At 39.3% G+C, this 12,456-nt stretch overlaps 2 protein-coding genes across 2 annotated transcripts; one reads left to right on the top strand and one right to left on the bottom strand.

The window, feature by feature from the left end:
* The first annotated feature begins 1,870 nt into the window (after window positions 1–1,870).
* On the top strand, window positions 1,871–7,296 carry nostrin (nitric oxide synthase trafficking). Its single transcript, XM_034562385.1, has 16 exons — window positions 1,871–1,939; window positions 2,092–2,177; window positions 2,268–2,351; window positions 2,545–2,607; window positions 2,702–2,783; window positions 2,877–2,939; window positions 3,744–3,842; window positions 3,930–4,055; window positions 4,426–4,524; window positions 4,611–4,736; window positions 5,073–5,181; window positions 5,325–5,413; window positions 5,515–5,640; window positions 6,599–6,863; window positions 6,960–7,052; window positions 7,138–7,296. Exons 1-16 carry the CDS (start codon window positions 1,913–1,915, stop codon window positions 7,272–7,274), a joined length of 1,674 nt encoding a protein of 557 aa, XP_034418276.1. The 5' UTR covers window positions 1,871–1,912; the 3' UTR covers window positions 7,275–7,296.
* Window positions 6,871–10,642, bottom strand: spc25 (SPC25 component of NDC80 kinetochore complex). Its single transcript, XM_034562384.1, has 7 exons — window positions 10,525–10,642; window positions 9,729–9,891; window positions 9,509–9,574; window positions 9,112–9,258; window positions 8,871–8,996; window positions 8,590–8,688; window positions 6,871–8,246 (listed from the first exon to the last, which is right to left on the bottom strand). The coding sequence occupies exons 2-7, from the start codon at window positions 9,877–9,879 to the stop codon at window positions 8,122–8,124; spliced, it is 714 nt and encodes a 237-aa protein (XP_034418275.1). The 5' UTR covers window positions 9,880–9,891; window positions 10,525–10,642; the 3' UTR covers window positions 6,871–8,121.
* Window positions 10,643–12,456: the final 1,814 nt, after the last annotated feature.

The raw sequence follows: 12,456 nt of genomic DNA, 5'->3' as shown, positions 1-12,456 counted from the left end.
ATATGTGTGTGGGTCTGTTCCATAAGAGAAAGTTTATCAGCAAACAATAACTATTTATGCCCAGGCTGTGAATTCTAATTGGATAAAGAAATTTATTTTCCTATAAATAATCACTTGAGATTGAATAATATGCATTGATTATTAATGAATAAACATGAAGAGAAATCGGGCCATCCGGTCTCTGTACGCCTGCAGTAGGAGCTGTGTTCGTCTCCTCGGTAGTAAGTCAGACACGTTCCCGGTGGGTGTTGGCCTCCACCAGGGCTGCCCTTTATCACCGGTCCTGTTCGTGACCTTCATGGACAGGATATCTAGGCGCAGCCAGGGGGCGGAAAGGATTCGGTTCGGGAGTCTCGGGATCGCCTCTCTGCTGTTTGCGGATGATGTGGTCCTGTTTGCCTCCTCGGACCGTGACCTCCAGCATTCACTGGGGCGTTTTGCAGCCGAGTGCGAAGCGGCAGGGATGAGAGTTAGCACCTCCAAATCTGAGGCCATGGTGCTCTGCCGGAAACCGGCGGATTGCTCCCTCCAGGTGGGGGCAAACTGCCTACCCCAAGCGAAGGAGTTCAAGTATCTCTGGGTCTTGTTCACGAGTGATGGTAAGGTGGAGCGGGAGATCGACAGGCGGATCGGTGCGGCTGCAGCAGTAAAACAGACGCTGTACCGGTCCGTCTTGGTGAAGAGGGAGCTGAGCCGGAAGGCAAAGCTCTCCATTTACTGGTCGGTCTACGTTCCAACCCTCACCTATGGTCACGAACTCTGGGTCGTGACCGAAAGAACGAGATCTCGGATACAAGCGGCCGAAATAAGCTTCCTCCGTAGGGTGGCCGGGCTCAGCCTTAGAGATAGGGTAAGGAGCTCGGACATCAGGGGGGAGCTTGGAGTCGAGTCGCTGCTCCTTCGTGTCGAAAGGAGTCAGCTGAGGTGGTTCGGGCATCTAGTCAGGATGCCTCCTGGACGCCTCCCAATAGAGGTTTTCCGGGCACGTCCAACTGGTAGGAGGCCCCGGGGAAGACCGAGGACACGCTGGAGGGATTACATCTCCCGGCTGGCCTTGGAACGCCTCGGGATCCCCCAGAATGAGCTGGAAAGTGTTGCGGGTGAGAGGGAAGCCTGGGTCGGCCTGCTGAACCTGCTGCCACCGCGACCCGACCCCGGATAAGCGGGTGATAATGGATGGAATGGATGGATGGATGAAGATATGAACAGAGCCATTGTTATTGGTATTAGTGACTATAATATATTATTACATCAAGGGATTACATGACTGAAAAGGGTCGCTCATAGTGACGAACCCAAAGAGAATTATCCTCGACTTTTCTGGCCACATCTTTATTGTTGTTGTTCAGTCTGCAGCTATCATAATGTCATCTTCAGAGACTGAGACTGAATATTGGACTTCATCATACAGCAACTTAACTACAAGTGAATGCAATGTTGCTCCATGTCAGCTGGTTGTGGGAATTGGCAAATGTTTGTTCACAGGTTTTGAATTTCAACTTCGAGGGTGATACATGTCCATGTTGTGTTTACACTTTGTTTTTTCTGCTTCCGAGTTGCCAAAAACATATTGTTATTGCTGGTTTAGTGAAGCACTGGGAACTATTTTACCTACATGTATGTATAGCTGCTTGGGGCCAGTTAGTCACAAAACATGTATTAGTTGGCACTGAGTGGCAGATAAGAGCATAAATTGCCCTTTGTATTGTGTTTATATTTCTTTTATTTATATCTGCAGCATACTGACTTGTTATTCTGCTTGAGTTTACATTTGTAGTTTCTTTTTTTCCCTCTGGCATTTTCCTTTGTGTTGGGCACTGACAAAAGCGCAGGTGATTTCCGCATGAGTGACTTTGGGAGGAGGGTGGTCAAAGTTCCAGGTCCAAAGTCAACAAACAGCCACAGTCTTGAGATGAAGGATCCTATCAGCACCTGCTCCGTGAGTATATCTTTGAAAAATCCACTATTTCTTCTTACATTATACTTCCGGAAAGCATTGCGGTAAAGTTTAAGCCTTAACTAACAAACTAACTTTGTATGGGTTTGATCCGGCCATTATTGCTTTATAAAGCCTTATTCAATGTCTTCCAGTATAACCAACTCTATCAAAATGTGAAACAATTTTCAAAAACCGGGGAGCTCTTCTGCAAAGAACTTATGACCGTTTTTCAGCAAAGGTATGTTCAGTACAGTTGTGGCTTTTAGACTAACTTTTAATGACGGCAGGAGTTACTGTTTGACTCAGTTACTGTCTCTTCCTGTTTTAGGGCTGAGCTGGAACTTACTTATGCCAAAGGACTTCAAAAACTTGCTGGCAAACTCATCAGGGCCTCCAAAGGAATGTCAAATAAGTAAGAGACCCAGTGCTGAGTTTTGAGTTGTGTCTGTCCCTTTGTCTGTTTTGTGTTTAACATGACCTCCTCCTGCCGAGTGGTGTGCTAGGATAATAGCATCATGGGAATTAACATGCGGCTAGCAAGTTAGATGTGATCAAAACACAGGCAGTGTGCAGCTCTAACCTTTTCATGCTGGCTCCCCACTCAGTTCCACCTACAGTGCCTGGTGTCATGTGTCAGATGAGATGTACTCAAGAGCAGATGCCCACAGGTAGTTTTCAACCCGAGTTCACCTCAGAACTGTGCCTGCCCACAGATTAAACCAAATACTTTGAGTTAAATATGGTGTGTTGTTCTCATTTCAGATCATTAGGAAATGCATTTCAGCAAGAAGCAATCCTGGAAATACGACAAGTCTTAGACGAGCATAACAAGAGGAAGAGGCCTGTATGAAATGATTTCTTTATCTTTGTATCAGTGTAGTTGTCTGTTCAAGCTTCCAGTCATAATGTGTCTCTGACCTTTTCTGTGCTTTAATAGCTTGACAGCACCATTGAAAGAACTGGAAAAACTGTTACGGCTAATTGGAGCGAGCAACTTAAGGTAAAGAAAAAAAAACATGGAGCAGAAATAGGAATCAGATAGAAATGTGTTATCCTTGTGCTGATCCATAAATGCTTAATTTATAAAGTTTGTGTGACAGTCAACTATTGTGCAAAATATGGTGAAACCGTTGATGTATAATAGATACCTGCATAATGCGTAACAATGCGAGCATAATTTCTTCCGAGGTTGATAATGCATCATGATGTGTTGAACAGTTACAAGCTCTTAAAAGTAGGATCACAATATTTTCATGACAGGTTATAAAGTCTGAGAAGCATCTTGGTGCTGTTAATAAAGAATTATGAAGTTAATTGTAAAACTGTTGCTATAAAACATTAAGGTTTATAGCAAGACTTTAACACTGTAGAGTGAATGTGTTATAATGTATTATGTAACTGTTACAGATGACGGATTTGTAGAAAGCTTTCCTGTTATTTATGCAAAACAACATATACAAACATGTCTTTTGAATTTACATGAAGTGTCTAAAATGTGGAATAATTAAATTAATAGAATGAATGAAATAAAAGACTTACAGAAATGTAAATAAATTGATATTGATCATCAAAATGATCCAGCAGCCCACCATTTAATTGACTATATATACCTTTTCACTACTGCACGTAGCCAGTTTACACCAGCTCAAATTAAAATCCGACATGTTTAAAGTTGCTTTAAAGAGACCCACCCTACTTCCTTCACACAAAAGCTGAATGTAATGGACGTTTAGAATTTCCCTATATGGTTGGTTATATCACTGATAAGTTAATGTGGATTCTTGTGTTTCCTCGTCTAAAACAGATAAAGAAGAAATTGCTTGGATTAACAAGAGAGCACGAGGCTCTGTTCAACTTTGTTGAGAACAACAGGCAAATATGCACAGAAAAAGAAAAACAAAAGGTGCAGAACACGGTGACCAATTTGTATCGATATGTATTCAAAGCGGCTGAGAAATCTGCTGAATTTTTGCCCTGCTCTTGACTGCAGATGCTGAACAGGCTGACTAAGTCTGCAGAGACGCAGGCGCGGGTGGATGAGGAGTACTTTAATGTCAACATGGAGGGTCATCAGATGAGACTCAAGTGGGAAAACACACTGAAAAACTGCTACCAGGTGCGGAAACCAATGCTCTCCTGATTCTCCCCCTGTAGGCTGGTAGTTGTGCACCTTAATCCAGAGAGCCGTTTTGTGAGTGAACTGGTGGGTTCAGAGTCTTGCTCAATGACACCTCACTTGTAATAAGAGCTGAACCGGTGAGCTTTCGGTTGCAGAAGTCGGTCAGTTCACCACCTGTTTACCACAGTCCATCCATTGGATTTCTGCAACTTATTCCATGCCGTTTGCTCTGAGGTGCACACATTTTCATAAGGCGTGTGGCAGATTATAGTTATTTTTGGTTTCTGTACAATCTGTCCAGTCATCATGACCTTGTTTTCCTCCGTCTTTTTTACAAGGCATCACGGTGCTACTTTTGCTGTTTCAGATCACACAGGAGCTGGAGAAACAGCGAATTGAAGTTCTTTGCAACCTCTTGAGTAGATACAAGCTCCACATGTCCAGCTTAGGGCAGACCCTCCAACATGTAAGACAAACTAAACCTCCATCCTGCTCAATATTCACCATACATTGAGCACCGTTTAACATATGTTGGATGCCTTCCACTTCCAGGGCCAGAGACAGATAGAACAGACAGTCCAAAGGGTGGACATGGATAAAGACATACAAACCCTGGTGAGGGAAAACAGCATCACAGCTGAAGATCACAAAGCTGAGTTTTTGATGGCTGATTATTTTGTAAGTAGTTTGCAAGCCACAGAAATAAAGATGTATTTATCATTTTCCGACAGGGCCTGACATAAAAAAAAAAGGTCTTTGTTTTGTGTGCTCTTAAATATATTTACTATTTTTCACATTTTGCTGTGTTATAAATTGCATTATGTAGTTCTCATATCACTTGAACATGTGATATTAGCCTAATCCTAATGGATATGAATGTGCAGTGCAGGAGTGACAATAGCATGTTTGTAACATGTACAGGAAATGCTCACATACCAAAAGAGCGTGTAGCTTTTGGGAAAAATGTAGACCTTCATAGTTACTGATGCATGATCTGTGTTCTGGATGCATCAGGAGGAGGACAGCAAGTCACTGATGGCTAAAGACCGAAGAAAAGAGGCCATAAAACTCAAACTGCAGCGTCTGGAGGACTGTATTACAAAAACTAAGAAAGACCGGGAAGGTGAGGATAGCACATTATTCTTTAAATAATGCATTAAAATTGCACAATATAATCTGATGGAGATCTTTCAGTAAAAACCTAGTGATTCATAATGGACAGTACCAAATCCGGCTATTAAGTCACCTTCAACATTATCGTTGCAGGAATTGAAAAATTGATGAGAACATATTCTGAAAATCCATCTTTTTCAAACCAAAAGAACCTTGAGGAAACTGAACTGCAGATTGATGAGGTAAGCGGTGTACAGTGTGAAGAGTGGACGGATATTTACTTTTAATTCATCATAAATTAGATTTTCTGAAGTCTTCACTAATGCCATCTTGTTATTTGTAGAGTACTCTAAAACTGGATCTCCTTGAAGCCACTTGCTACAAACTCTCTATATCCATGTCTGAATTAGAGGGGAAGCCCAAGACCTTTCACCGATTTAGTGAAAGCATCGTAAAATGGAAAGATAAGGTAAGAAGACTACATGCATCATTTTCAAGACATGAAGTATGTTCTGGAGTAGTGGTAGCTTAACCGTAACAGTGTGTAGCATTTAAGAGGATCTATTGGCAGCAATGGAATATTATATAATAGTAGAGAAGATTTTTTTCTTCCCTTTCATGAAAATAACAACTGTTTTCGTCACCTTAGAATTAGCAGTTTATATCCACATCTTCATGTTTTACAGTAGCCCGGGAAAAAACAAACACTGGCTCTAGATAAAGACACCTTAATCTCCTACACGCTTGGCACATGGGAGGAATGCATTTTTGTTACAATAACATCTGCAATCTCGTCAATTAATATACACTGTACCTAACATATGTCAGCGGTGCATATCAATACAGCTTTAAAAGCAGAGCAACTGAAACCAGTGACACACTTGGAAAGATGGTGTAAGAAAGAGTATTTGGCTTTTCCTGGATACAAATTTTAAAAAAGGATAGTGAAAGGTTTTTGACAATTGCAAAACAGCATTTCATATGATCACGCAATAATTGCTGAATTAAAGAACAGCTTTGTGGGTGACTGATATTTTAAGTTACAGGTGTATTAGACTGAATCCTGACCTCTTTTAGGCAAATGAACACAAATTCCCCTCAAGACCACATAAAAGTGGTTTAAGTCTTTAAATTAATATCATTGAATACTGCTCCTTTTACAACATGGATATGGTTCCTATTTTGTATACAATACATAGTATTCTAGTAAGTTTGTATTTGTACTACCACTGGTTATTGAAGCTTGATGGTGTATACTCGTCAATACCCACCATCACAATTACCTCAAAGGGCTTTTCCATCTGTACAGCATACAACCTCCACCTGTCGACCCTTGTTCATGTCAGCTAAAGTATGTGCAGAAGTACCTCTAGTTAGGAATCACGGTTATTGGATTTCATGCAACACAAACTATGCTTCTGTCCAAGGACTGTGAGCACAGCATTGTTCAACTGACTCGGCCAGTCAAACTCCGGAGGACCCCATTCAGATCCCGACAATCACTGAGAGCGTCCATCATCTACAAAGGGCCGGTTCAGCTCGTGACACAACTCAAGTCGGAGGAGGCTTCGCCGAGTGCCAACGACCAGGTCCCTCCACCAGCTGGGACACATGAACCAGCAGCCGTGGCGTGTGGCAGCACTGTGAATGGTCAGCTGCCTCACAATGATGATGATGATGGCAAAATACAAGGTAATACTTTAGAGTCATACAACAATTTATTTAAACTCCGCACATTTGGAATGTCATCATGAAATTAAAGCAATGACAAATATCAACATTGAACAGCTCAAATACCACCGGAGCTGTGCAGTATCGGACAATGCAAGGCCCTGTACGATTTCACACCAGAACAGGACGATGAGCTCACCTTGAAAGAAGGTAAGTGGCCACTCAAATGCAGATTATCTAAAAACAGAAGAGTTTATCAATAATCTAATAAAATGACTGGATTTTTGTTTCACAGGAGATCTTCTTGACATTTACGGAAAGGAAGAGAATGGTTGGTGGTTTGGCAAACTTAACGGGAAGAGAGGCCATTTCCCTTCAACCTACGTTGAGGAGCTGCCTCTGTTGAGCAGCGTCAAATCATCTGATGCCTGACACAATTTATCTACAACAAATTATAGAAGGCAAATCAAAAAGATTCAGATCTGCAGAGCCAAGAAAATAATAATGGCAACCACTGGAAGCCTCATACAAACTACAACTGCAAATTATGTTTGCACTGCCTGATGATATTCATGACTGTATAATGTTAATAAAAAACAAAAGCATTGGGTTTTATAAAAACATTTTCCTCTGCTGTAAGTTTGGATATTTGATTCTCACTGCTCTCTCGAAAATGTTACTTTGTAATGCAGTTTGAATTCATATGGTATGAGTCTTTCAAAAAATATATATATATATATATAAAAAATTATGTTTTTCATAATTTATGTCACATTGTGTACGGATGAAATTCGTGAATATGTATTTTAATAGATTCATATGATTTACACTACTAAAAAACAAAGCCCAGCTAAATAAAACTAACTTTATCCCAACCCACTTTAAACTAATGACATGAGAAAATAAATGAAAACTGTTTACCAGATATGTGAATGATTAATGAATATATTCACGTTTACTCCTGAACAACATCTACAGTAAGCTAGTGACCCTTTCAGGATTTAGAGAGTCCAGAACACCTGATGTCTCGAGGCCCAACTCCCTGGTTTCAAACCATGCCAATTAGCAGTATCCACTAAACTATAATTGGGCCATGCTCAATAATGAGACGGGACATTTCTGCATACACTAGTGTTCATGCATGAATTAAATTGGATTTATTAATCCTTTAAAGTATTTTCAGTTATCCTCCCTCCAATTTGCTAAAATCACTACATTAGTCCACATTGCAGCAAGAACTTCATTGCATGGCATTTTATCTTTTCCCATTCTTTCATTTTCAGCAGCGAGCCTGAGAGATAAACTCCTTCCTGACGTTTGCCAGGAATGCTGCCAAGTTATTGGTCTCCTGAAGCCGGCTTTCCAAGACTGGCAAACACTCAAGCCCGGGGTCACTGGACACAACTGTAGAAATGGAAAACTTCAATTTAAGAAAGAAATTTACAACCTGTGAAGGACTGTCAGTGTCTTCATAATGAAAACATTCATTATTGGTTTTGGACCAATAGTGGTGCTCTATGACGGAGACATATTAAGATATATGAGGATTTAGCTACACAGACAATACTTGCGAGTGTGATCAATTCATTGTTAGTTTCGGTTTTCTAATGGCATTTGTGAGAATAAGACAACTACAGAATATTGCCAACAACATCTTTTCAATGAAGGAACAGTCATAGTTTCATTTAACTGCATTAAATGATGTACTGTATAGTTTTCTGATATACAGTATGCGTGTGTCACTTACTTTGGTAAGATCCGTCTTCTTTAATCCCCATTGTGACAACATAGGCGCTGTCCTGATCTGAGGGGTTGATATTCCGGAAAACAAACTGCAGCTTTTCACCTTTACAAGAACAACAAACACATTCTGTAAATTATGACGGCATAACCTGAGACAAATTATAATTGTTGTTATGTGTATTAATTGCCATTAATTAATTACTTTAGATTTGGAAAAAACAACTACTACTAATAGAAACAGTACTCTAGAAATATACTAAACACAGATATGCATGTTTGGCATACCTTTAACCAATTGTGTTTTGCCAAGGATTGTTCTCATCTCCATCCCTAAATGATCTTGAAAGACTCCTCTGGCTTTCTGGAGATTCCTCAGTCTGTCTTTGTTTGTTTTATTTTGAGAGTGTATGACTGAAACAAGAAAGAAAAAGCAAGGGCAAGTGTCAGTTTCTAAAGCAACTTATGTTACGGTCACAAATAAATGTGTGATCTCCACCATTAATTGCATTTTGAAATATAAACGTACACTCTTTTCTCCTAGCTTGTTCTTCTTTAAGTTTCTCTATCTTCTGGATGATGTCGTCCTTCTGCATCTCCTTCTGCTGAATCTCGGATATCATTTCAGAAAGAGCATGCCGTTTCCCTTTCAATGACACATTTTGTTGTACCAAGTCTGGGGGGGCAAATGTTGAATTAGCCAAAATACACTTTTGCATCAACAATGAAGCCTGCAAAGCTGCAATACAACGTGTTGTTCCAAACACGTATGGGCCATTAGTGTGTATCTAAGAAGGAGGAATTATTCAGCACATGAAAACTGTTTTAATGCAAAAGAAAAACAATGGGGCCAATATCAACAACTTTAACAATCGTGTAAACATAAAAACACACATGTATGGCACAGATGAAATGCATAAACTCACCGCTTTTGAATGTCTGTATCGTCTCAAATAGCATCTCATCATCTTTACATTTCTTTAAACATGTATCTGCACGAAAGGAAAAACACTTCTTGAAGACAAACTGATGTATACTGTATGACATATAAGTGCAAACATTACTGCCTATATTTGATTTGAATATAGACCCCAGGAACAAGACAACAACTACTGGGGACTCCAATAAACAATGTCTCAAACATACCATGTGCAGACTTTACAAATTGTCTGTGGGACTGGCACAAGTCTGTAGTCATGTCAATTATCTCCTCATATGTTTGAAGCTGTTTATTGTGGGTCTCCTCCATAGCACTAGTGAACCTGTCACTCATGTTTGGATCAGTAATGGACGCCATGATATTCACAATCTGCAATAAAAACATAGCACAATACAAATAAAAAAAACTACTTTTTGAAAGTACTTGTACGTTGAGGTTAAAAAGGTCAGAAATAAAAACAAAGTGGGCCAGTGTTTCAGAAAAAAACAGTAGCGACTAATATATATATATATATATATATATATATATATATATATATATATATATATATATATATATATATATATATATATATATATAAATATAAGCCTTAAGGTTAACATAAAGTGATTTAAAACAAAAATAATAAAAACTGTTGAAAGCTTGTCTTTTACAGAACTTCCTTCCAGTGTAGTCTGATATAAAACGGCGCGTTACGCTAACGACAAGCCACGCTCACTTACGGCACGGAGTACCGAGCTCACTTACAAACGAGGCTAACATTACTCAGTAACGATAACCACAGCCATTTGAGAGTAACGTTAGCTAACCCGTGTCATCGAAGTGGCAACGTTGGCAGGTTAAAGCGCTGGGAAACGTTATCGTTTAACGTGAGATACCGTTACGTTAACTCAGGTTACTTAACGTCAACTACGCAGTAAATTAATACAAAGGATTTACACATTGACATTGGATTAGCTAACAGTTTTTTAATGTAAATGTGGATAACATCGCGGTACTCACATGTCTTATTGGGCAGCCGTTAATATTTGTAAGTTAACCTACGTCTTCCTACTGAAGCGGTCGTTATTTTCAAATATCCGCGGTCCGCATCCAGGAGGCGGGCGACTAAACACCGGAAATGACGTTTACGTTTTCTTCTTCTTTTGTGGTTTGTAATGGTGGGTAGCATGAAGAATGTTGCATTGGCGCCATCTAGCGAGAATAGTTTTAAACTATAATCTCCATTTACAAAATAAAATCATCTTAATACAGAATAAAATAAATGGCTGATGAATAAACTAGGTGTGTATTGAAGTCTGTGCTTGCATTTCTCTGATTTAATGTGTGTTTATCAACCATCTTTAATCCCTGATAGCAATGTAGTGCTTCTGTGTAAATTGAATAGGCCAGTCCTCTTAACCTTTTTGTTGGCACTTCAGTTCCCCTCATAACCCTGTGTTTCAAAGCTATGAATTCCTGAGGGAATTACTTACAATTTCAAGAATGCACACTTACAGAAAGTGCTCAAAATGAGAAGGGCTGTGAGAGAGTCCTCAAGCACTTGACGATTTGACAGTGGGGCAGCACTAGCTCTCATAGAGAATGCACATTGGAATTAGGATGTAGGTTTACGCTGCATGCCAAATGACTCGTTCTCAAACATATCTGACGTTTAATGAAAAGTGCTTTGAAACATGATTCAAAGTTAGAGTTCGTACTTTAAACTTGGGCCAAATCCATCTACCCCAACTTCATGAAGCCGCAGCTTTCTGATGTCACACTTCAATGGATATTGTAAATGGTAAACTAAACAACTAAAAGACATCATTAAGTTTATTTGCCTCCATTTATTCTGAATAATAGGCTACATACTTTCATGAAGTAAAACTAAAACCTGTTCGTTGATGTATTGTAAATATATGTTACGGTTTTGAGTTTGGCATTTTGTCCATCGCCATCATGTGTTTTTGCAACCAGAAGTGACACGAGAGCTAAGTAGGTCTACAACTGAACACTAATTACAAAAATGAAGGTGACCAAAAGGCTATACTTAATTTCCATGGACTGAAAACACACTTTTACATTTTTTTTTCCGGGTTGCTAGCCCATTCTATCGTCTATTTCACTCTAGAGATGACTGCCATATTTATCAAAATACCAGAAAAACAAATAACTCAAATTAGTTAAGTAAAAAAGTTTAAAAAAAGGAATTAGTAAGACGGCAAAAAATAGACTTCTTTGATTACAAGGCTAGCATAAAGGTGATTAAGCATGAATGAAATAATGAATTTTGCACTGTGCACTATTGCATGTCATTACTTCTTTTTTTGTACTACAAATCAGCTAAATAACACTTTTTACAATTTAGTGTTTTCTATTTTGTAATTTGAACAAATGTGTCCTGCAAAACATTGAAACACAGCCAAGGGCACCTTGAACTTCTCACAACACAACTTGTATCTTTATTGAGATTTTATACCACCTTGTGGTGAAACTGAAGAAGTTTGAGTAGGCCCAAACACCAAGTTCAAAATACTGAATACATATTTTAAATATGCAAGTACTCTGACATTAAACAACTGTGATTTTTAGAACAAAGAAAACGTGACAGATCCACTGGATATGCAGATGGACTGTGGTTTTCAGTATTAAAGAAAGCCCATGTTGTTGCCACTGAGAAATAATATTAATAAAGCTGAAGGGATCCAGGGGGTTACATGGTATGTACAATGGTTAATAGGTAACAACTTTCAAAGTAATGGTCTGTAAAACATCTAAAGGTTATAACTTATGAACACATTGTTTTATACATGAAGAGCTTGCAATTGTTGCCATGGCTCTGTTGAAGGATTGCTCTTACCAGGTTGAGATACAAAGCTATCTGGTGTAGAAAGGGTTCATGGTGCTGAAGAAGCAGCTGTGTCACTCAGGTACACAGAAAGGGACCTTAGA

The sequence above is a fragment of the Cyclopterus lumpus genome, chromosome 21, assembly GCF_009769545.1.
Source record: "Cyclopterus lumpus isolate fCycLum1 chromosome 21, fCycLum1.pri, whole genome shotgun sequence".
NCBI lineage: Eukaryota > Metazoa > Chordata > Actinopteri > Perciformes > Cyclopteridae > Cyclopterus > Cyclopterus lumpus.
This window is presented reverse-complemented; position numbering and strand designations above follow the sequence as displayed.

Bases quoted from the DNA above. Each gene is read 5' to 3' on its own strand.
- nostrin (XM_034562385.1), top strand. From the start codon at position 1,913: ATGAAGGATCCTATCAGCACCTGCTCC. The intron at 2,940-3,743 runs GTAAAGAAAAAA...CGTCTAAAACAG, and splicing joins ATTGGAGCGAGCAACTTAAG to ATAAAGAAGAAATTGCTTGG. The intron at 5,414-5,514 runs GTAAGCGGTGTA...TGTTATTTGTAG, and splicing joins CTGAACTGCAGATTGATGAG to AGTACTCTAAAACTGGATCT.
- spc25 (XM_034562384.1), bottom strand. From the start codon at position 9,879: ATGGCGTCCATTACTGATCCAAACATGAGTGACAGGTTCACTAGTGCT. The intron at 9,575-9,728 runs GTATGTTTGAGA...CCTTTCGTGCAG, and splicing joins ATTTGTAAAGTCTGCACATG to ATACATGTTTAAAGAAATGT. The intron at 8,997-9,111 runs GTACGTTTATAT...TTCTTGTTTCAG, and splicing joins ACAAGCTAGGAGAAAAGAGT to TCATACACTCTCAAAATAAA.